Below are 24,869 nucleotides of genomic sequence, written 5' to 3'. Positions count from 1 at the left end.
CCATACAGTAAGTGCTCAATAAATGTTTGTGAAATACAGTGCTCTAAAATGTTAGGTGAGTTCTGGGATTTTTTAAGGATCTATGCTCTCTTGAGGATTCTAGAACAAAGTAGAAGCCACTCAGAGAGTTGCCTTGTTCCTTCCCACGTCACTTTGATGCAAACATCCCAGCGGAAAGATACCGAAGCCACCCCTCCCAACCCCAGCTTACATGGGTGGGTAAGAGGTGGTGTTCTTCACAGAGCTCCATGGCTCTGCAGGCTGTGGGGGCGCGAACCTCAGGGACCCGAGAGGCGGCTTGGCAAAAGGGACGCTCAGGAAGACGGCCACGGGCTGCGTGAATCCTTTCAGGGGGACGTACTTCCCCAGGACCTTGCCCTGCACGGTGTCCACCACAGGCGCCTTGGACGGGTGTCCTGGGGGCATGGGGAGGAAATGGGACAAGGCAGAGGTGAAGGGTTTGACTTGGTGTCACATGAGTCTTGTCCCTCTTGGCGTATGACCCCGAAGGAAGAACTTTGACTCTTGGCCTTGGTTTTTTCCTGACTCCCACAGTCGCTTTTTTTTTATGCTTTATTTATGCATACAAGAGCTGGAGTGCAGGTCAGAGATGTGGGGGTGAGAGAATTCACCAGAGACAGAGTGGGGAGCAGAACAGGCAGACTGACTGAAATACACTGCTGAGGGGAGCAGTGGGGAACCAGGAGAGGTCTGTGCGCCATGTGGGTCGCTCCCTGGCCAGGGATCAAACTCGTGCTGCAGTGCCTACAGATACGTCATAGTGCTGAGACTTAACCCCTTGGCCACCAGGGAGGCCCCTCCCACAGGTTTTTTAAGGAACAAACTGGAATGGAGGTTAATCAAGTAGACAATAAATGCAAGATGCAAAAACACAGTTTGTTTCCACACCTTGAGCCTCTGCATACAACGATCCTCTGCGATGGGGGGCTGAACAGCCTCTGCATGAGGGCATGGACACGAGGCTCTCTGAACCCTATCAGGAGGATGAGCCACCAACATTTTCGACCCTACAGCTGGTAAGAAAGTGGTCAGGGTCCTGGGAGCCGTACTTTTTGGGGCTACATGGGTTAGGTGAAGAAACCAGGTCTTGTGCTTGGTGGCTTCATGGAAGGGGTGTACTTGGAGGGGAGAGTGAACAGGAGGTCTGAGGAGGGATCATAAAGTATAAAGCAGAGAAGAGAGTGTTTTAAGGCAAGGGTCAAGCCAGCATGAGGCAAGGCTCGGCAGAGGGAGAGCCAGTGACCCAGCTGGGCCAGATGGAATCTGGGGGAGTAGAAAATCAGTCAGCAAGGAGAGGTTCTGTCTGGGAGGGCTGCGGGTGCCAGGCTAAGGGTTTAGGCTTTATCCAGTGGGCAAATGAGCAGCAGTGAATGCTCTGGAGTATGGGAGAGTGACACGATTGTGACATAGCCACTTAAAGAAGATTCTTCCGGTGACTCTGAGCCAGAGGGGAGAGGGGCTGAGGCCAGATTCCTATCTGCTCCATTCCTGTGGAGGTCTTGCTCACTGGGCTGACACTCCGCCACACAGCTTCCACGTTGGTCCTCATTCTGCCTGCGCTGGGGCCACCTTGCACTTTCAGGTGAACCAATCTCCAACTCTCCTCACATCTGCCCTTAATAGGCCAGCTTACTGAAGAATCCCTCACGGGGGGTGATTTCTAACCTCTCGCCTTCCAACTTGCTCTCCTTGGAATATAGAAGAAATGTCAACATCTCCTAAGTGTGTGGACCAGAACAGAAAGAATATTATCCAGAGTTGGTCTTATGAAAGATGTGAGACTCTATATGTGAAATCATGTCACAAACCAGTGCCTCCCTGGTGCCACAAGGGGTTAAGACATAGCACTATGAGGCAATCCGCAGCCACAGCTATATGAGTTTGATCCCCAGCCAGGGAGCTACCCTGAGCAGTGCCATGACAACACCCACTGTCTGCCTGTTCTGTCTCTGGTGAATCCTCTCACCCCCTACACCTCTGGTCTGTACCCCAGTTCCTGTATGATAAATAAATAAATCTTTAAAAAACAAAAAACAGGGCCTCCCTAATGATGCAGGTGGTTGAGTGCAGCGCTATGAGGCTGTCTGCAGCCTCTGCAGCGTGGATTCGATCCCGGCCAGCTGTGGGGATACCTGCATGGCGCAGCATACCTTTCCTGTCTTGCCCACTGGTCCCCTCAGCAGTGTATTTCAGTTGGTCTGCCTGTTGTATTCCCTGCTTTGTCTCTGGTGAATCCTCTCACCCTTTTGTACATCTGGCCTGTACACCAGTTCTTGTGTGCATGAATGGATAAATCTTTAAAAACAAAAAAAAAAAAAACAACAAAAACTAGCGTCCATGTCTCATGTTAGTAATAGCCAAGCACATATGCGGCCATTTATAACAGGGTGTTCTGCTTTGGCTGCTAATTATTGCCAGTGACACCCAGTCACTCTGGGTAATGCTCAGAAACATGTAAATCAGGATGTCAGTGGGTGGTGTCATGGCATGTGACATATTCCCTCTGCGCTTTCCAGATTTTTGCACTACCTCAAATTCCTGTTTACAAGTAGGAGACATTTTTATGAGGAAATAGAGTGATGTCTAAGGAACTTTTAAAAAATATTTATTTATTTATGCATACACGAACTGGGGTACAGTCCAGAGGTGTATGTGTGGGGACATGAGAGGATTCACCAGAGACAGCGAGGGAAACAGAACAGGCAGATTGACTGAAATACACTGCTGAGGGGAGCAGCAGGCGAGTCAGGAGAGGTCTGCTGCACCATGTGAGTAGCTCCCTGGCTGGGGATCGAACTCATGTTGCAGTGGCTGGCAATAGCTTCATAGTGCTGCGTCTTAACCCCTTGCGGCAACAGTGAGGCCCCTGTCTAAAGAATTTTGAAGATGGATTTGGCCCCTGACCAGATAGAGGGGGGCATGGAAGGAAAAGGAGAAAACCAAAGCACCTACTTTAGGTGGTAAGTTCCATTTTAGGCAGAAGGTGTGAGAGGCCACAGTAAGTGGGCTTTTCAAGACAGGAAGGCGGGCAGGTGAAGGGAGAATTGTCTTCCTGATGGTGAAAGCACAAACCCTGGATGTGTGTGCTTTCGTTCAAGAGGCCACTGTGAGAGAGAGGAGAAAGAGCTACAGAGCCAGCCAGGGAAACTGCAGCCCAGGCTGAGGGCCTCCATGGGTGGGTGAGTCAGAAGAGAGCCAGAGGGGGTGGGGAGCACAGAGTCAGGTGGAAGGGGTTTCAAGAATGCAGAGTGTTGCAAAGAGGCAAAGGAGGGTAATGTCTGACAAGAAACCAGAGTCCATAAAGGTCTTTGTCAGCCTTCAGAGAGATGAAGTGGGTGTGTGAGCTGCAGAGGACTTCTGGGAGCCGAAGGGCAGACAGAGACCTTGAGGATGTTAGTGAGTGAATTCGGGGCCTGATGCTCTTGGGCTGCACCTGGGCCTGGAGCTGCGCTCCTACTTGCTGGTGTCTGCCTGCTGCCCTCCCTGGGCCCTGCAGGTATCACGTGACCATGTGAACAATAATGACAACAGCGGTGCTTGCTTAGGTTAATGCTGAACTCTTACTGTGTGCCAGAGGGGCCTTCCAGTTCAATTAATTAACATACGTGAAGGCCAGGGCCTCCCTGGTGGTGCAAGGGGTTAAGCTGCAACCTATGAAGCTATCGGCAGCCACCTCAACGCGAGTTCAATCCCCCAGCCCGCCAGGGAGCAACCCATATGGCGCAGCAGACCTCTTCTTCTGACTCGCCCTCACCTGCTGCTCCCCTTAGCAGTGTACTTCGTCTAATCTGCCTGTTCTGTTCCCCACTCTGTCTCTGGTGAATCCTCTCACCGCACACACCTCTGGCCTGTACCCCAGCTCTTGTATGCATAAATAAATAAATCTTAAAAAAAAAAAAAAACACGCGTGAAGGCCTTGCTCGCTAGGTGCTAATATGCCCATTTCACAGAGGAAACAGAGGCAGCCAGTATGGCCTTTCTTAAGATGGAATTCTCCATCCTGGCCAGAGATAGATAATCATCAGGAAGGGACTATTCCACACCTAATCTGGCTCCTTTCTGACTCTGCGCTCTCCTCAGTGCCAGCCCTCTCACAACTCACGCCACCAGAAAGAAGAGAAAATCCAGACAGGGCCTGTGCTGCCCGGGCACCGATGGCCAGCACCCTGCCTGCAGATTCAGCAGAAGATTCCAGAGCGTGACTTCCCCTTTGACCTTGGGCCGCACATTTCCCTTCCAAAGCCTCAATTTCCCCACTTAAACCAGGACTCCGGGGTGGCCTGGGGTCCCTTTCTTCCCCCTTGTACTAACCATGCCTTTTATTTTCTGTGTTCTGATGCCTTGCTGACCCTAGAGGGATGGAACCCCACAGAGTCAGCTAATTCCTGGAGATAGTAATCACCTTGTCCTTTGAGCATGCCAGGCCCATGCCCAGGGCCCCCTCCACGGACTCTCACGGGCCCCGTCGCTGTTGTCCTGCCCTAATCATTTCAGGGCAAGGCCCCTGGCAGCCACTGACAGCCCTGGCCAGAGCACACTAGAAGTGCGAGCCTGCTACTCCTAAACCTGCCTGACCTCTCCCTTCCCCTGGCAACTACAGACAAGGTCCTTGCCCACAACTGCTCTCCTCTGTTCCTGCCCCACACCACCAGGGTGGACATTCCCTCCTCCTCTTGGTAAGTACAACAAGCTTTCTTTGCAGTGGCAGTCAACTCTTAATCTGTTGTTGGTTTTAGCATACCGCAAATTTTCTATTCATGCATTATATTTTAAAACAACCCCTTTACTTACAGAGTCCCTTTTTGTACCACCTGCGTACCAAGCTCTATGTTCCCTAGCAATGGCCACCCATTTCCACCTCACAACAGCCCAATGAGGCTGGAACTACTGTGCCCAGGACAGGAGTTTTCTGGGAGGGGAAAGCTAGGCACAGAAAAGTGAAGAGCCTTGCCTACAGACACAGCTAGTAAGTGCTGAGCTGGAATTTGAATCCACATGTGCTGGCTCCAGGGTAGATACTGTTAGTATTCTGCTAAACCACTCTCCCTGATTTGGATGTAACCTGACTAATTATCAAGGGGAAACAAACTGAGCTCTCTGATGTCCCCATCTGTGGTGCATGAGACAGCAGCCCTCCTGCACATGACAAGTGCAGTTGATCTTGGGGATCTTCCCTCCCTGCATCGAGCAGTGCTTTGCTATCAGTGCCTTGCCAGCTATGCATTTTTTTTTTTTTTCAGTACCAGGAGGAGGATTTCTAAATGTTCCTCCTGCTACCTGCATTTCAGAAGGACTCACCCCAAGCATCAGAAGTGATGAGGGAGACCAGGACCAGAGCAGAGAGCCACATCTCTGAAGAACAACAGCTCCTGCGTGCTGTGAGGTCTCCACTGTCTGTGGAGCAGTGTCAGTCCAGCTCCAGTGCCCTAGCTCCTGCCCCCCAGCTGCCTACTACCCAGCTCCAGTTCCCGCCCCTGTTTCTGCCCCACCACACCCCACCCCCAGGACTTGCCTCCACTGTCAATTGCCTAATCAGGAGGCAACCTGAAAAAGCTCTGCCCCTTCCAAAGTGGCTCCAGGGGTCAGTTGGGGCTTCTAAGCCAAGACCACCCAGAGTTTACCCTCTTTTATCTAAACTGCTTGGACTAAATAACCTCTCAAATTACAGCCAGCTACAGGCTCCTCCAAACAACCTGTTACAAAAGGGTTTCTCCCTTGCAGGATGGCAACCTTAGTGGGAAGTGAGCTTCCCACAGGTTGGCACTAGCACTTACCTGCTTTTAGGCAAGGGAAGCGCTGCTCTGGGGACATGAGAACAAGCTTGAAAATTTTTAGAACAACTCTCAGTCCCTCAGCTGCTCAAGTGGGGCATTTAGGACAAAACTTCCAGTTTTCTGAGCTGTTATTTCTTAGAGTTCTATGCTCTAGACTCTAGTCTTAAAGTTTAAGCTGGAGGAATCTACATTTCATCCAGTTCTCCTTCTGAGGCCAAAATTAACTTTTCAATATTCAGCTCAAGTGACTCAACCTCCTGTTGCACACCTTCAAAGGCAGGGAACTCACCACCTCTCCAGGTAGGTCACTGTACAGAATGTTCTTACAGTAAACAGGCTCCATCTCACCATAGTCCCTGACCCTAATCATCCATCTAGCCATCCTCCTACTTATTCATTATTCCAGTTGTTCACTCATTCTTCCAACATTTACCAAATGCCTGGTGCTATGCTAAGTATTACAGATACAAAGATGAATTCAAGAATGTTCCATCTTCCTTTTTTTTTTTTTATAGAGGCATGTTTATGTATTTATTTATTTATTTGTTTGTTTGTTTATACATGCACTGGGTACAGTCAGAAGCACAGGAGGGTGAGAGAATTCACCAGAACCAGAGCGGGGAGCAGAGCAGGCAGAAGGACCGAATTACACTGCTGAGGGGAGCAGCGGGCGGCAGGAGAGGTCTGTGTGCCATGTGGGACCCTTCTCCCGTGGCCGGGGAGCAGCCAGGGTTCGAACCAGTGCCGCAGAGGCCGCGGGCAGCTTCACAACCCAGCGCTCAACCGCTGCGCCACCGGGGAGGCCCTGTTCAGTCTTCTTAAGGGGCTCTCCAGATAAGAGAGGAGTGGAGGAGGGCATGCATTGCAGTGCCAAAGCACCAAAGCAAAGAGCTAAAAAGTGCTCTGGGCAATTTTGGGGAAGTGTCATTTACGTACTGGGGACACAAGGAAGCTGCCCAAGTCTATCTGATAGAATCCTTAAATGCTCAGCAATGAGGAGCTAAATAAACTCTGGCAAAGCTGGCTAAGGAAATGCACTCACTCAAGCCAACAGACACCTCTATTTGTTAACAGGGGAAGGCAGTCATGGTAGATTGTGAAGGGGAAACAACAGGTTAAAAAGTAATAGTGGCTACTCTTTAGGAAAACAATTTGCATTTCCTCAAAATGTTCAGCACAGGGCTACCATATGACCCAGCAATTCTACTCCTAGGTATCTACCCAAGAGAAATAAAACATATCTAGACGAAAACTTACACATAAATAATAGCATTATTCATTACAGACAAAATTACCATTAACAACAACCCAAATAACCATTAACTGATGAAAGGACAAATAAAAGTGGGTTCTAGTCATAAGATGGAATATTACGCAATCACAAAAAGAAACGAAACATTGCTTTCTAAATCATGAGTGAACCTTGAAAATACGATGTAAATGTAAGAAGTCAGACACACAATAGGCCACCTATGGTATGATTCGATTCATAGGAAATGTAAAGAGAGGAGACTCATGGCTGCCAGGGGCTGGGGTAGGAGCTATGGGGAATGACTGCTAATGGGTATGTGACTTCTTTGTGGTACTCAAGCCCATGAACTGACACTGTTATCTCCTGGGGACTCAGAGTGGTTGGAACAAATGGTGACACATCAAGGAAGAGGAAGAGCTAAGGGTTAAGCAAAAGCTGAATAATGTTACAGATCATACTCTCAACCACTCGACCCAGGTGTCAAAAACTTTTTGACAAGCCAAACGTTTGTGGCGCCCTAGGCACCTGCCGGATTCACCCCCTTCTAGGTGCCCACACTGCCCTGGAGGCCACTCCTGGGTCCTCAGGCTGCCTGGAAACATGGCTGGCAACAGGAGTGCTGGGATTTCTGGGACAAGAGGGCCTAGGAGGCAGTACTGACCTATGACGCAAACTTCATTGTCCCCTTCTCCCAATGTGGACAGGTTGGAGAAGTTGCTGCCCAACCAGAAGTTGCATTCTCTACCCCCTTGCATCAAACTGGAGTCCTCAGTTCACTCTTGCCAATGGAGGGCAGCCATGAAGCGAGGTGATTGCGGGTCAGGCAGCTAGTGAGGCGGCAGCTGGGCCTTCTCCACACTTACACTGTGGAGAAGTGTTATCTGGCAACCCTGCCCTGGTCTAGACATGGCCAATGTGCGATCAGGAAGAACTGGGTAACCAGCTGCCATAAAGCACAAGACAGTTCCAGAAAAGTGCATGCATTCTTGGCCAAGGCCACAGCTTACAGCTGAAAGGAAGATTCTGGCACCCCAAATTCAAAAAATAGGATGCTCACTTGCATTCATGCTAGCTACTGTAGCTGGCCAGTGAGAAGGAACCCTGTGGTGGGGATAAAATTGTGACAGCATGACAGTTGGTCCCCAGAAGCAACTGCCTCCACAAAGATTGACCCGGACTGGGGTTCCTCTCTTACTTTTACCCAGGAAAGAACTACAAATCATAAAGATCATCCTAAAAATGAGCATCACATCTCTACCCACAGGGGACACTCTGGGTGATCCTTCTAAACTGAAAACAAGTGGCTTCTAATCACATAGCATCACACACACACACACACACACACACACACACACACCCCTACCTATTTTTTCTAAACTGTCTGTTTCTTTTTTTATCTAAAGATTTATTTATGGGCCTCCCCAGTGGTGCAGCGGTTGAGCGCTGGGTTGCGAAGCTGCCCGCAGCCTTTGCAGAGCCGGTTCAATCCCCGGCTGCTCCCCGGCCACCAGAGGAGTGTCCCACAGGGCGCGCAGATCTCTCCTGTCTCCCACTGCTCCCCTCAGTAGTGTACTTCAGTCTGCCTGCTCTGCTCCCTGCTTTGGCTCTGGTGAATTTTCTCACCCTACCGCGTTTCTGACTGTACCCAGTGGTTGTATAAATAAATAAAAATAAATCTTTTTTTAAGAAATAAAGATTTATTTATATCTATTTATGCATACAAGAACTGGGGTATAGGCCAGAGGTGTGGGGGGTGAGAGGATTCACCAGATATAGAGCAGGGAACAGAACAGGTAGACTGACTGAAATGCACTGCTGAGGGGAGCAGTGTGGGCACTTAGGGGGTGAATCCAGCAGATGACTAGGGCACCAAAAAAGTTTGGCTTCTCAAAAAGTTTTTGACACCTGGGCCGAGTGGTTGAGAGTCAGGAGGGGTCTACTGCACCATGTGGGTAGCTCCCTGGCCAGGGATTGAACTTGTGCTGCAGTGGCTGCGGCTAGCTTCATAGTTGCGTCTTAGCCCCTTGTGCCCTCCGGGAGGTCCCCTACCCCCACCTATTAAAATAACCATCTTACCTCTTATCCTGGCCAGCTGGCCTGTGTAACTTGGGAATACAGCCCCGTATTCTTAGACCATGAAGATTGTAGGATACTGTCTTAGCAAAACATAAAAGGTAAGGGTGAACTATTCTCTCAACCCCACTGTTCAATCACATGCCGACTGGTGACATGAACCGACAGAGGCAGCCACTCCCGGACCTAGCTGCACCTGGCTGCAGCCTGGAAGCCCATGGTTGGCTCATCATGACTCTGCAGAAGTGATAGGTGAGACTGGCATCTACCGAGCCTCGAGCCAGAACTCAGTTTTGCTAAGCATGAGCCAGCTCCCTGGCCACATGAGCTGTGAGTGATAAGGTTCTCCTTGCTTCCACGGCGGGTGAGTGCGATCACCTCTTTTCTCTTAGGGGAGCTCTCTAGGATTTCCAAGGTTTAAGTACTAGGGCAAGTATTAGGAGAGACAACATCTCTGGGGCTCCAAATTAACCTCCTGAAACTGCTCCATCTCCGTAAATTTACTCATGAGATATATGGAGAACAAATTCCAGAACAAACACTAGATGTCATACTGGGCCCTTCACTTGGCTTTGCCCATGAATCATGGAATGAATCAGGTATCTTTGCAAAATATAAGTATTAACAAATAATATAAATGTACATCAATATAAAAGGTGAATGCAGTACTGGGGGACACTCGAGGACCTCAAGTGTCCTGACCTCAAGTGACCTGACCTACTGTTCAGGTCAACAAGGTAGTGGTCTGAGGTTTGAACCGGGGTCAGCAACGCTGGCATGAAGGGTCAGATAGCAAATATTTTAGGTTTTTCAGGCCATATGGTCTCTGTGGCAACTACTCAGGGTGGGATGATCTCTCACAACCACTCTGGATCAACATTCTGTGAATCTAGAATTTTATGACACTTTCCAGTGCAGCCGGGACATCTACAGTGTTTCTAGCACTTCAGTTATTCTCATCCTGACATATTTCTTGCCATGTCAGCGTGCCATCTGTACTGCTGCTGCTAGCAGTTTTCTTTAAATGGATTTTGTTTTTTTAAGATTTCTTTTTATTTATGCATTCAAGAACTGCGGTGTAGGCCAGAGGTGGAGGGAGGGTGGTGGTGAGAGGCCTCACCAGAGACAGAGCGGGGAGCAGAACAGGCAGATCTATTGAAATACACTGCTGAGGGGAGCCGCAGGGGAGACAGGAGAGGTCTGCTGCGCCATGTGGGTAGCTCCCTGGCCAGGGATCGAACTAGTGCTGCAGTAGCTGCGGCATCTTGATAGGCTGACTTTTACCCCTATGGCACCAGGGAGGCCCTAAATGGATTCTTGTACACATTCATTTGAAAAGGACGTTTTACATCACTTCCTTCATGGAAGACCTGTACAACTTACCATGAATTAAAGTTAAGCATGGTGCTGGAGCCCAGCTCCAGCTAGAAGTCGTGTCAGGGGTCTCAGAGAGGAGAGGACGGCTTCGGCCAAGTATTCTCGGGGGACTGAAGGGAGGGGAATGGAGCCAGGCAGGAGTGAGGAAGACACAGACACCCTATTTTGGGCAAGTGTCTCCTGCTGAGGGTCTCAGAGGGTCTGTATTTATACCTTAAGGCGAGCAGTGGGATTACATCAGCATAAGCATTGAGGCAGAGCAGAGACAATCAATATAGATTTTCTCATGAACATGCAAAGACTCCCTAGGTCTCACACCTAAAGGGCATTTCTCTGGTAACCTTAAGAACAATTAGTTTCCTAGGTACAGCTCATTTACTAACATGATCAATCATATAAGACAGCACAACATTTGGCAACAATTATTTCCCAGTTACAGCATGGGTGTAAAATTCCTATTCTATATCCAATTACTAAAATCAATCTATCTCCTAGCACTCAATTACCTTGGCTAATATACTGATTACTTCAAAGTGGTCTAAAACAACTCATCAAATCTAAGTAAGTGCTACTGAACTAACTCTTAACTAGAAATTTCTAACTCTTAACTAGAAATTCCAAACGTCCACATGGCCTACGAACTATTGACCTCTTGCATACACCAGGAAATGTACTGCTGCTGCAACATGCACCCCCGTGTTAGGCTATGGCTTCCAAGCACAGCTGGTTCAAGGCAGCTTGTTCTCCATAGTTCTCAGGGCCAGAACATTTCCTTCCTAACTATACCTTTAGCATTCTGTACTTTCTTTGATACTGATTCAAGTGTAAGAATAACAAATCAATTAACATCTAGGTCCGAATTGGGTTTTCACATGCCAATTAATAACTAACTTCTGCATTAACCAAGAACAAAGGGGCGAGCATTAGCAGGCATTGCCATGGAGTCTCCCTGGTTCAGATCTTCTTTGGGAAGTGCAAGAACTCCCCTCTTCTGGGAAGTACAACTTTCCCTCTTTGGGGAGCACAGAATCTCCCCGCTTGTCGGGAGTCTCCCCCAATGCCCAGACCATGTCAAGAGACAGCATGGGAGGCGCAGTCTGCCACAGCATGGAAACTGTGTTACTATACGTTTAAAATTAAAATAATGTTGTAAAAAGTGAATAAGGAAAGATGAGTAGAACACTTCTAATGGATTTATCAAAGTGTATGACTGAAAAACAAGTTACCCCATGGGAAGCAAGAACTGTTGTGGGCCAGTTAGTAACATAAAGGCAGGCATAACCTCATCCACCATCATGATCAGTTAGGTAAACAGGTATAGGCTTCATCCAGAGTCACCATGCCTGCAGCCATTTCCTTGAACTTCATCCTCTGAACACTCAGATCATTGGGTAGAGGCTGTGTTGTCATTAGGTGGCCGGACTCCCAGGGGCAGTTTGGTCTCAGGACAGACTGTACTGCAGGGCCACTGTGGGAGATACTTTTGGCCTGGGGGTGGATCCCTGAGTGCTGCACTCCCACAGGCATGCATGGTGATGTGTGTGGCATACACAACTGGCATTCAGGTCCAGCAGGCCATCACGTGGTGCTGCCTGGCTGAGCTCCCACTGAGTAAGAGTGTATTATGAGAGCAGGGTCAACTATGGGAGCAACAGAGAAGTTCAGAGATTAATTCTGGCTTATGTAAAGAGTAGATGCTGTTCAGGTCAACAAGGTAGCAGTTTGGGGTTTGACCAGAGGTCAGCATGAAGGGTCAGATAGCAAATATTTTAGGTTTTGCAGGCCATATGGTCTCTGTGGCAACTTCTCAGTTCTGCCATTGTAGCAAAAGCAGCAGAGTTGATGCAGCTGGCCCTGAGAGAGGCCACTCAGGGTATTTTTTCAATAAACTGAGTGTTCCTGTCTCTATCTCTCCTTCTACCTCCTCCCTTCTTCTGTCTCTGCCAGCCCTGACACCGCAAGACCTCCTCACCTTCCTCCTTCTCTGCCGACTCAATGGGAAGATGATGAGGATGCACTTCCACTTAAAGAACCTAACCATGTGGCCATTCTAATATCAGGTGGGTGGGAAATGTGGTCTGCTTGGATGCCAAAGAAGGCAGGACATATTTTACTGGACAGCTAGCAATGCCTGCCACAAACAATATCTATTAAATCATGGATGTGATTGTAGGGATTTTTCTTCTATATGTGGGAAATCAGCAGATGACCATTACATAAGTGGTTTACAGTTCGTTTGCACACCATTTAAAATCATATTGCATAACTCCTGGAATGAGTATAGGGCACTTTGGTAAACACTCAGCTTCGGTATTTCTCTGATTTTAAGAGCCTGGTGGTAAACCCAGCCCCTGCTGCTAGGGCTACCTAATAAAGTTTTCCTCAGTCTTTTTTTGAAAAAAGATTGATTTATTTATTTATGCATACAGGAGCACTATCAAGCTATTGCCAGCCACTGCAGCACGAGTTCAAACTTGGGATCACTGGCCAGGGAGCAACCACATGGTGAGGCAGGAGAGGTCTGCCTTTCCTCAGCAGTGGTTTCAGTAGATCTGCCTGTTGGGCTCCCCACTTTCTCTGGTGAATCCTCTTACCACCCCCCCACCACTGGCTTACACCCCAGTTCTTGTATGCATAAATAATCTTTAAAAAAGAAAGAGAGAAAGAAAGAAAGAAAGAAAGAAAGAAAGAAAGAAAGAAAGAAAGAAAGAAAGAAAGAAAGAAAGAAAGAAAGAAAGAAAGAAAGAAAGAAAGAAAGAAAGAAAGAAAGAAAGAAAGAAAGAAAGAAAGAAAGAAAGAAAAAGAGAAGAGAAGAGAAGAGAAGAGAAGAGAAGAGAAGAGAAGAGAAGAGAAGAAAAGAAAGAAAAGAAAGAAAAGAAAAGAAAAGAAAAGAAAAGAAAAGAAAAGAAAAGAAAAAAGAAAAGAAAAAAGAAGGGGTGACAGCAACAGCATTTTAGAAGCTGGCGGAGGAATGACAACTTCTTTTCTGAGCAGAGAAAGTGAAGGTCAGTGCTTGGGGTTGAGGGACCGCTGACACATGGTTCCAAGTGGAAGCAACAGAAAACTCTGGATATAGAGGATTCCACTGTGAAAATGGAGTGGGGGGCAGGCATCTCTCACTTAAGTACATGGGGAGCGCAGCTCTTTCCTCCCAGATCCATCTCAGGCCTAAATCCCACACTGGAGCTCTGCCTCTGCCAGCTGGAGAACTGAATGAAATCTCATCACCTGATTACAGAAGAACAGGTGCGGGTACTTTGCAGTGTCAACATGCAGTGATTTCTGTCCAGGGATCAGAATGTAAAAGGGAGAATTTCCCTTAAGTTCAAGGAAATGGTTGCAGAAACGTGACCCCTGATGAAGCCAGCACCTGGTCACCTAAGCCGTGGCAGACAAGGGTTCCCTGTTGTGTTACTGACCATCAGACACCACTCTTCCCATGGAGTAAAGGCAATTCTGTAAATCAATTGCTGCATCAGTGAACAGTAACTGAAGTAAGGAAATATAGACTGATAACAATAAAAATGTAGCAGAAATACCCAGTATCAACAACATGGAGCAGCTGGAAGCCTCTTCATCTGCTGACAGGAGAGCAATTTTTTTTTTCAAAGATTCATTTATTTATGCATTCAAGAACTGGGGTACAGGCCAAAGGTATGGGGGATGCGAGGATTCACCAGAGACAGCGTGGGGAGCAGAACAGGTGGATCTACTGAAATACACTGCTGAGGGGAGCAGTGGGTAAGACAGGAGGGGTCTGCTGCACCATGTGAGTAGCTCCCCGGCTGGGGATAGAAGTCATGCTGCAGAGGCTGCGGATAGCTTCATAGTGCTGTGCTTAACCCCTTCCACCCCAGGGAGGCCCCAAGTGGGCACTTTGTACAACACTTGGGAAGACTCTTTGGAGCATGCACTGAAGTTGATGTATACAACCCCGTAACCCAGCAAAGCCACCCTAGGTCAATATCCAGAAGAAATGCATGGGAGAAATGTTGTCGCTGCAAGACATATTCTAGAACACTCATGGAAACTGCTCACACATGACCTTAAACTGTAAACCATCCGAACAGCAGCACGGACTGATTAGGGCATAGTCACAGAAATCACGATTATCCCCCAAGATAAAGAACAAACTACAATCACATTCTCTATGGATGAAAGTCACAATCTTAATGTCGAAAGAAAGAAGTCGGAAGCAAGAGAACACATTCTGCTTATATGAAGTACAAAACCTGGGAAAACCAAAATATGTTGCCAGAAGTCAGCATGGTGGTTACCACAGTGGGCACTGGGGTGGTCATGGTGGGTACTGGGTGGGGAGGGGTTGGAGGGCAGGGCCTGGACCTGAGCACAGGATGGCTTCTAGGATGCTGGCCATAATCTGTTTTTTTTTTTTTTAAGATTTATTTATTTATGGGGCACAAGGCAGAGGTGCGTGGGGTGAGAGGATTCACCAGAGACAGAGTGGGGAGCAGAACAGGCAGACTGACTGAAATACACTGCTGAGGGGAGCAGTGGGCAAGACAGGAGAGGCCTGCTGCACCATGTGGGTCAACTCCCTAGGCGGCCAGGGATTGAACTTGTGCTGCAGAGGCTGTGGACAGCTTCATAGTGCTGTGCTCATAGTGCTGTGCTCAACCCCTTGTGCCACCAGGGAGGCCCCTATAATCTGTGTCTTTATGTGCTGGTTTCACAAGTGTCATCAGGCAGTGAAAATCCACCAATATAATGTAATATAACTAATATAATATAATAGTATATATATTTTCTTGTATGTATATTATACTCAATTAGAAAACTAAAAAATTATCTAACAGAGGAGATAAGACTATTATGGATAAAATTACCAAGGACTCTCAAGTTTTAGAAATAGAAAAATGTAAATAGTTAAATGTGCAATTGTTTTAATCAGGATCCTTTCATACGTACTAAAATCCTACTTTATCTAAAGAATATACTGACTGTGTTGCCTCTTGTCGAGGAGGTAAACAGAATTTCAAGTGTAGCTATATAAAGGGGCCAAGATAGCTAGCAAGCTAGACAGGTGGACAGATAGATGACACACGGAAGAATGTTAGGTGGACATATACATACATTCATCACAGATGACTAGATAGGCGGTGATAGATGGATGGACAGACAGATGATAGAGGGATGGATGGGCAGAGAGATGGGTAAATTAATCTTTTATCAGTCATCCCCTGTAAAGATCAAGGTACAAAAACTGTTCTTCCACCATTTGCTTCACAGCCTTGCTAATATCAGCCCCACCGCCCTCTGGGCTGGACCCTGGCCACCACTACACACTCAGAGCCGCGCCATCACACTCCTTTGCTGATTTCATCCTCCATCTGTTAGGTCCCAACTTGAGCTCCGAGGCATCCATGGAGCCCAGCAATCCCTTTGCCTAGGAATTCCCTTGTGTCCGGACAGAACTGAGTGGCAGGGTAAGTTTCTCTTTCCCCCACTTCTCCCTGCCCAGGGGGACGGTGAGGTGTGTGCTTAACACACACTCAGCAGAGCACAAGGGCTGTGGCTGATGGACCTGCCCCTGTGTGGGGTTCATCTTGTAGATGTGTCACCTGGAACAGCACCCAAGTGCAGGGCTGAACTGGCCGCCACACTCCCCCTGCCTCTGTCTTGGGGGAGACCTGGCAGCCTTGTTGCCAGGGCTGAGGCTGAGGGAGCACTGGGGTTGGCAGAAAGGTCCAGAGTCCAAATGGCCTTTAAGGAAAGAGAAGAAGAAACAAGGAGCCACATGGCAAGGGACTCCTCTCTGCCGTCTGAAGTGGGTTTCTATGGACTTGATGGGAAAGCAAACATTATAAAAGCAAGAGTCCTGGCCTTAACCTCTGTTCTGCCTGGAAATACAGTCTTGTCAGACTTTTCAAATAACGGGTTATATCTCCCCCTTTACTGGGAAATGATACAATGGTGTATAGCATTGGTTTGTAATTTAATGATTTTGTATGGTTTTCTTTCCCTTTCAAGGTCTACAATATCGCCCCAGAAGTCTCTGAGTCAAGAGAAGCATTTCCTCACCGCCACCCCCATTGTAATGCTGCCCTCTGCTGGACATTAGGAAATTCACAGGAAAAGACTGGTTCGATTTAGGGATTTGAGTTAAGATTGTTTTTAAAAAGGATTTTCTGTAAAAAGTGAATTTTTTATTTTATCATAAGAAAGTTATTACATATTTTATGCTTTTACAATAATGTAAAAGCAGAAGTTATGTAGCTGCATTGCTAATGAGTATGAAGTGATGTGACCTTTAAGGGAAATGAAATTGTAAAACTTCACAAGAAGAATCACTTTTAAAGGGTACAATCCATTTTCTGAAAACCCAGATGCAAGAAATAAATTTTAAAAAGTAAAGTACTAGTGACTACTTGAAGAAATGACCATTTACACAATAATGACTCTACAGCCATTTCATCAGAAAACTTCTGAGAATAAAATCAGTGTCTGATTATTTTTCTAACTTCTAGCATGTAGCCCAGTGTCTTATTTATAAGCATACACACACACACACACACACACACACACACCTGTTTAACAAATGGGAAAGTTAAGCTTAAAAACAAAAGAGTAAAAATACTTATTTTTGAAGTTTTTTTTTTTTCAGTTGTCCATAAATATCCAAGAGCAGGTTGATGGCTAAAGAGACAGTAGACAGGAATGAAAGCAGATTTTTTTTGAAGCTCCTCTGGCATCTTAGAAAAGACATAAGCCAGGACCTCCCCGGTGGCCTAGGGGTCAAGTCTCAGCGCTATTGTTGCTATGCCTGAGTTCGATCCCTGGCCAGGGACTAACCCACATATGGTGCAGCAGATCTCTCCTGTCTCACCTGCTGCTCCCCTCAGCAGTGTATTTCAGTAGATCCACCTGCTCTGCTCCCCACTCTGTCTCTGGTGAATCCTCTTACCCCCCGTACCTCTGGCCTATGCAAAAATTAAAAAAGGAAAAAAAAAAGAATGTATAAAAAAATCATATGCTAAAGAAAAAAAGAAAAGACATAAGCCTCACTATCAATACACAGTGGTTCTTAATAGGGGTACACATCAATCATCTGAAAATTGAAAATGCAGATTCCCTGGTCCCATCCAAGGAGAGCCTACTTTGGTTGGACTGGGCTATGGTATGGGCATTGAAATTTTAGGAGAATTCCTCAAGTGGTTCTTCTACTTACATCCTGTTAGAACACCCTAAATTAAATTAAAAAAGCAGGATACTAAGTGGAATTTATATTTCAGCTTTAAGTCAATCAAACATTTGACTGCATGTGGACAGGAACAAGGAAGAGGGCCCTATATCTGGGTGACTTGGAAATAGCCTCCTTTTTGCAAGACACCTTCTAAAATTAGGACCATATTTGAGGAGTCTGGGACTTCAAGAATATAAATAATATGTGGAATGTTTTTAATATAATATTTTAAAAAATGAGTTGAGTGGTGTTTTCTAGCTGTTAATTTTGCCAATATCAATGTAGAAATTAGTCTTCTGCAGCTGCAGAGGCAACTGAATGCTCAGCTTTCTCAAATGTGGCTTGATTCCTCTTCGAGTCATAAAGTTGCCTAACTGCCCCTGATACAGATTTACCCTCTCCCTCAACCGTGAAGCCAGAAACAACCCAACAACCTTGGACCATTTGTTGAGGGAGGCAGGCAGTGTGGTCAGAAGAGCCCAGCTCTGGAGACTTATAAGAGACTTGATGCCTGGTTTTGACTTGCCACTAACCTACTGAGTGATCTTGGTGAATTACTTTGTATCTGCAGATTAAAGTGCGAGGTCAGTGATCCAAACTTAATCAGGAGTCAGGTAATATCAATTGAGTGAAATAGGCCAAAGGGGAATAGTGAGGACTGTGGAAAGTTGAGAGCTCTTGCCTTTGTAAAGGGAGTAGCCACAACTCAGTTCCTACAGATGGCTCCACTAGGGTGACTGAGGACAGCTGTGCAAGTTGTGCACTGCACACACACACATTACTTCAGAGGACATCACTCACATCTTAGATACAGATATTTATCAATCACAGTTTCTGGGAAAATGTCTGTAGTAGGTTTTGAGGGAAGGATACTTCCTACTTTGCACAAAGGTGCCGTATGGGCTGTCAGAAGTTCTGGGACTGCAGGTCTAATGTCAGATACCCATTTTTATTTCCTGGAGAATCTCGAAATGGGATTTTTATTGTTAAATTCCCCTACCTTAAAAATTAACTGGAAACTAATTACAAAACATTTTTGACAATGTGTGAGCTAAGATACACTTGGGTGGTGTAAGGGCAGGACTGGATACAGTGCAGGTTTTCTGATCCCATGCAGATCGGGTAAAGGAGGAGTCAGAGTCCTCAGTAGTTTTGCAGGTTTTTTATTTGGGGTTCACCAGGCATATGGCAGGCAGGGGTGCTGGCTGGGGGGCTGGGAGGCTGGCAGGCCTCCCAGCCCCCAGCAAGTCTTCACTCTATCTGGGCTCTCTAGCGTTCGTTCTGCTGCTTCTCGGCTTCTCTTTCGGTTCTGCTGCTGCTGGCTGGGGCTGCTGCTGCTGCTGCTGCTGGTGCTGCTGGCGTCCCCCCCGTGACGCCGCCCTTAAAAAGCACAGTCTTAGCTCAGCTGAATCCCATCTACCTATGCCCACACCCTACTCCAGGTGCCCGCCATCAGGCATGCATTCAGGACAAGGATCCATCATCTATCCTGATGGCGGAAGGGCAGAAAAGCCTGATATTTTCTTTACCCTACAGGTGGGGAGGCAGATTCAAGTCAGGAGTTGGAGATCTCTCACCCAGATGAATGCTAAATTCCTGACATCTCAGAAACCTTCCCTTCTATGCAGTGGATGTGTACTCCGATAAATTATGTGGACGTGATATGGATTATTTGGTTATAATAAGGATTATATAGATATGAAATGCAAATGTGCATTTTTTGAATATGGTATGTACAAGTCTTCCCTACCTATCTTGTGGCTAACTTCAATTCCTGTAAATTAATATAAATGCTATTTCTCCAGGCTTCAACTCAAATTATGTTCTCCTTGCACTTTCTTAGAAAAAACGGGCCCAAGTTGGCATCGTTCGTGTTGGGCTTCCAGACAGACTTCACACCTTTGGCAGTTTGAGCTTTTCCCAAGGGTAGTCCTAAGCCAATCGGGACTGAGGTCATCTGCCTGTAAGACCCCCTGCCTTCATCTGAGGGAAAGTAGCTTAACCTGAAATCATCTTTTCCTTTGCTCAATGTCTTGTCGCACCCTCTTTCTATCTACAACACTCTCAATTTGTGTGACCCCTTGCAGTATCTAGAAAGGATGCTGCCTGATTCATGGATCATTTAATAAAGTCAATTAGATCTCTCAATCTGTGAATTTTATTCTTTGATACTTTTCCTTGAGTGAACGTACCAAGTTTACGTAGTAAGGATTCACCTGTGTAAATGTTGCTTACTGATGGAGAGTGTATCTTGGAGATGTGCCTGGTGCACATCATGTATCTGGAGGGGAGCCAAAATCTGCACCCCAATTTAAATGTCTTTTCAACAAGAGGCTTGTTTTATGGGAGGGGCTATGAAAGTTAGGTGGAAGTTACTTTTGATTTTTATCTGAAAGATTCTCTTTGTAAGGGCCTCTCTCAGGAAAACCTAGTCTCCTTATGTCTTTCCAGTGGAGAAGGCAGAACTTATGTCTGCATACTTTGCTTTGCTGTACCTTTCCCAGTAAATGCTCTAACTGAATTTTCCCTTCTTCACCCCAGTCTCCCTTGTCTTAGCTAAGTTATTGAAGATGGCATCTGAGGCCACACAGGTGAGTCACTCAGTCATGCTGGGTCCCCTCTAGAATACAAAAGGTCTACATGTTATTAAACTTCTTTTTAACTTCTTTCTCTTATCAATCTTTCTGATGCTTGTCTGACTATTTGTCAACATCAGAGAACCCAGAGGGATACGGGATGATTTCCTTTGTGCCCCGACATACCAATTGCAGATTTATTGAATGACAGATTAGTTTTGTTCCTATCAGAGAGATATCTTTTTTCCTTGTGTTAGAGGAGGTGCCATGTTCCTATCCCCACTTCATGAGGCACCTTAGACTGGCTACTGGGAATGAGGGGTGGAGCTGAGCAGGCAGGGAAAGCCACATAACAGGGAAGATGGTGGGCTAAGGAGGAGAGAGAGATCTTGCTTCTGCAACCCGATTTGCACCCTGGTACTGCTGGAAGATATGGAAGGAGACACATGGTGAAGAGACAAAAAGACTCTTGAAAAGGACACAGGGGGAGAAACCCATGGGGAGACTGACAAGGCAGCTGTTATCTTGATTTGTACTTTGATTTTTCTCCTTTTGTCCCAGCTTTTTGGGACCTGCTTAAGAACCCTTTTCCCAGGTTTTCCTGCCAGAAGGTGCTTTAGACTTGTGGCAGGCTTTCAGGTCTTAGTGGCTCTGGCTTCCAGCCAAACCCATTTGGCTGGGCATTTGCCAATGAGAGGATGGGTAATTTTGGCTGTTTCACTAAAAAACTATTATCTTCTCCTCTTCTTTCTCTGCACAGTAATTCCATTAAACATCTTTCCTGCTAAGAGTATGCTTTGCCTTTGTGTGCATGGATGGCTGGGCCCCTTTAGAGTGTAAACATTTGAGGGTCCCTGGATCCCCATCAGTCATGAACTAATACTTGCTGTCCTTGACCTGACCTTGCTGCTGGGGTCTGACTTCTGGGTTCCTGACAGTGCATGACATCTGGCTTCCGTGGCTGAGAAGGGGGCTCTCCAGCATGCCCTCTTCTTCCATGTATCCCCAGAGTCAGAGAAGAAACCCAGTCCAAGCCACTGATGCTTAGGACATGGATGCTTGACTTGTGGCTGAAACCCACCTGGGCTGCAGTTGGCGGGTTCATATTTGAGGCAACACACGTAGATTGCTTCTCTAATACAAACTCTACTAGCTCTGGGATTCTAGGGGTGAAGGGAGAATTTTCAGCACTGAGGCAAAGGCTGTCCCCTGTACACATTTTACATTCTGATTTTATTTCATAAGAGTAAGGAGATGGTTATTATGGCAATTAATAGGCCAGCCCTCCCCCTATGAAATAAGGTAGGCTTCCAAGACAAATTGCATTTTTTGATGTTGAAAAGAATTCCCTGGGGATCATCTCCAAGTCTATAAAACATCAACAAAAGATGCTGACTCCGTGAAGATCCCCACAGAAAGCAGCGAAACACAGAGTGAAGCTAATGATTACAGGGGAAATTGCGGGAGGAGGAGAACCCAAATCCACAAAGACAACTTCTCATGGAACAAAAGAGAAAGAGAAAGGCAGGAGCAGAGAAGGGAAAATTAAGGATGGAAGAGAGCTGAGGACCCTTCCAGAAGTGGACATTATCAGGGGGAGGGCTTCTGTCCAGAACTGAACCTTGGGCTCTTTGAGTCGCTCTCCCACGCTCAGGTTCAAGTTCAGCTGCAAGTACTGTTCTCTGTAGTTGTAGCTGGGCCACAGAGGCAGGCCTATCCCGTTAGGGTCCCTGCAAGTGAGAATAGGTACAGATGAGATTTTCATCTTCAAACACCCAGTGTGGGGGAGGCTGGGAGGTTTATTTACCCTGTCCGAGCAAAGTTAGCCCAGTAGCTCATCATGGTCCTGCTCAGCAATTTCTCCTCCTCAGTGGCTCCTTCTGAAGGAGATAATCACAAAAGCTGTTTCACAACGATTCACCAGAAGTTCAAGGGGCCTCCCGTTTGAGGACTCACTTTTACACCTCCCCTCCTCTTGGATCCTAGCCAGCCAGCTAAGTTATTGTACACATTTTGGGTGCCGAGGCTCAGATACTGCTCAGAGCAATTTCTTTTTTTATATATAGAAATCTCATTTCATTTCTGAAATTTTTATTGAAGAGTAACATACATTACATACAATGTATCAGAAGGCCATAGCTGATTTTCCACAAATTGAACACACCAGTGTAACCAAGAAACAGAACATCGGTATCATGAATCCCATAAACCTCTCTCACGCCACTCCCCGCCCACTCCCACATTGGTCATCTGTTCTACCTCCAACAGCATAGATTAGTGTTGCCTGTCTTTATTCCTTATTTAAACTGAGCAACAATGTGTTTACAAGATTTATCTATATTATTACAAGTAGCATGCTCAGAGCAATTTCAACTTGTCCAAGGAATCATGACTCCCAAAAGGAGGAGACTAAGCACATGTCATTCCCGTCCACCCAGTGCTGGACAGTCCCTCTCAGTAGGCTGCAAATTCCAGAGGGACCGAGCTAATCTCATTCCCTCTTCTCTCTCTCTCACACATGCCAAACTACTTAATATATTTCTTTTTCTTTTTTAAAGATTGTATTTATTTTTTTCATAGAAGAACTGGGATACAGGCCAGAGGTATGGGGAAGAGAGGATTCACCAGAGACAGGTGGGGAGCAGAACAGGCAGATCTACTGAAACACACACTGCTGAGGGGAGCAACGGGGAGACAGGAGAGCTCTGCTGCGCTATGTTGGTAGCTCCTTGGCGGGGGATCCAACTCAGGCAGTTGCATCACAGTGGTAGTGCTGAGACTTAACTCCTTAATATACTAAGGGGAGGCCCTTAATATATCTCTTTATTTGAAAAAGCAATACTTGCTCAAAGTACAAAATCCAAAATGCAGAAAGCATGTCTAATGAAAATTAGTCTCCCTTCCATGTCCTCCTTGTTACCAAGCCCCACTGCTAAAAGCTTCTTGGGCGCCCTCTGAAGACAGCCAAGACAAGTACAAGGGTTTAAGCGGACACCTTTTTACACACTTGGTACTACAATGGAAACCTACTTTCTCTTTTTACTAGAATTCTATCTGGAAGATAGATCCATAGTGGCACCTATAAAACTTCTTTTTATTATGACTTATAAATATACAATAAATGTTTATAGCTAATTATGTATAAATATGTAATTTATATATTTAGTACTTTATTGAGCTTTACTTTGTGTCCAGAATTCTGCTGGTAAAAGCAAAGCTTTAATGTGCACATGTATTTTTGCACATGTGGATGCATAATTGCACTCTGAAAAATCCCAGTAGTTGAATCACCAGGATAAAGGCTATAGGCATGATAAATGCTGAGTTTTTTATTAATATATGAGGTGGTCTGTTCCCTCACACCTGCTCAACAACATTATGTAAAATATGTTGTCCTCAACCTTGATCGATGAAAATGGATTCCTCGATCAAGGTTAGTTTGCCATCCTCATGTCATGAATGAAGCTGAATGGATTTTCATATTTAAAAGTCAGCTGTGTTTCCTTTCCCAACACTGTCTATTTCTATGTGTTACCCAGTTTTTGACTGGGTTGTTCTTTTCTCATTGGTTTCAGGAGTGCTTTAGCTCTCAGATTTAACCTTTTGATACTGATGTTCATTTATTTTTTCTCTTTTGGGGAATCCATGTGCCCATAACATAGTCAAGTTTCACTATGGGATGCTGAGCAATAATAACAGTAACATTTAGTGAGCACCTTCCATGTGGTTTATGGAAATTGCTTCATTTAATCCTTATGAAAACCTAGGAGACAGTTCTGTTATTATCTGTATTATTAGACGAGAATGAATAAATGAAAAAAATGACTAAACTACAGTGCAAAGCACACCTATATGAGTGATTCCATCCTCATCATTGAGGCCAACATCAACTAGTTAAGAGCCTGTATTGTGCAAACATTCCAGTGATATCTCCTGTGTGCTGTTGCTATTGCTTTTTCTATTGATAACTTCATCAGATTGGTTTATTATTTAGGCAGTGAACATGCCATAAATTCAAGAATAAATGAGTGAACATTACAGTAAGAGTTCACAGTTATTTACATTAGATGTGAAAAATCTGGTTGTTGCCTTTCAAAGCCCTGGGGGGGGGGGGAGGATGTAGCCTTATGGAAGCTCCAGAAAGGTAGAGAGAAGAGCAATCAGAGAAAAGAAAGAGGTTCTAATTTGCAAACAAATGAGATTGCCTGAGTGCCCCCAAGTGTCCACCCAACAGACTTCAGTACAAAGACAAGGAATTTAGAAGACCCAAATAAGGGATAAGGAAAAAGACTAATTATAATAAAGTAAAAATCAAAATCAACGGCAACTATAAACCAGAGACACACTACAGTGGGGGAGAAGGGAGTAGGATCAAAACAAGGGTGGAGGGAATTTTATGGGGACTATAACCAAGATGAAAATGCATACATTGTGCAAAAATGAAAAATGATATAAAAATATATAAAATTAAAAAAAAAACAAACACTCATCAAATAAGTGTTGGCTACCCTTTTTCATCTTGGTTTCTGAAAATATGAATGGTGCATTTTCCAGGGCAAGGTTGTGTCTCTAGAGCTTAGAGTAAATGCCAG

General features: G+C 45.9%; 2 protein-coding genes across 3 annotated transcripts in view; both read right to left on the bottom strand.

Moving 5' to 3' along the window:
* Positions 1–5,371, bottom strand: part of LOC119250406 (liver carboxylesterase 1-like) — a 28,350-nt gene extending 22,979 nt beyond the window's left edge. Inside the window, exons 1-3 of one of the 2 annotated variants that reach the window (XM_054697601.1) lie at positions 5,320–5,371; positions 3,776–3,778; positions 212–416 (exon numbers count right to left, since the gene is read on the bottom strand). In XM_054697601.1, the coding sequence (XP_054553576.1) occupies positions 212–416; positions 3,776–3,778; positions 5,320–5,371 (260 nt within the window). The remainder of the gene's footprint in view (positions 1–211; positions 417–3,775; positions 3,779–5,319) is intronic. The other variant, XM_037518134.2, reaches the window with a different exon arrangement.
* A 16,126-nt stretch (positions 5,372–21,497) lies between these two features.
* Positions 21,498–24,869, bottom strand: part of LOC119250405 (carboxylesterase 5A-like) — a 30,095-nt gene continuing 26,723 nt past the window's right edge. Inside the window, exons 12-13 of the mRNA XM_037518133.2 lie at positions 22,085–22,157; positions 21,498–22,007 (exon numbers count right to left, since the gene is read on the bottom strand). Of these exons, the coding sequence (XP_037374030.2) occupies positions 21,776–22,007; positions 22,085–22,157 (305 nt within the window). The 3' untranslated portion in view covers positions 21,498–21,775. The remainder of the gene's footprint in view (positions 22,008–22,084; positions 22,158–24,869) is intronic.

This window comes from Talpa occidentalis, unplaced genomic scaffold, assembly GCF_014898055.3.
Source record: "Talpa occidentalis isolate TD23 unplaced genomic scaffold, MPIMG_talOcc4v2.1 talOcc4.17, whole genome shotgun sequence".
NCBI classification, from domain to species: Eukaryota; Metazoa; Chordata; class Mammalia; order Eulipotyphla; family Talpidae; genus Talpa; species Talpa occidentalis.
This window is presented reverse-complemented; position numbering and strand designations above follow the sequence as displayed.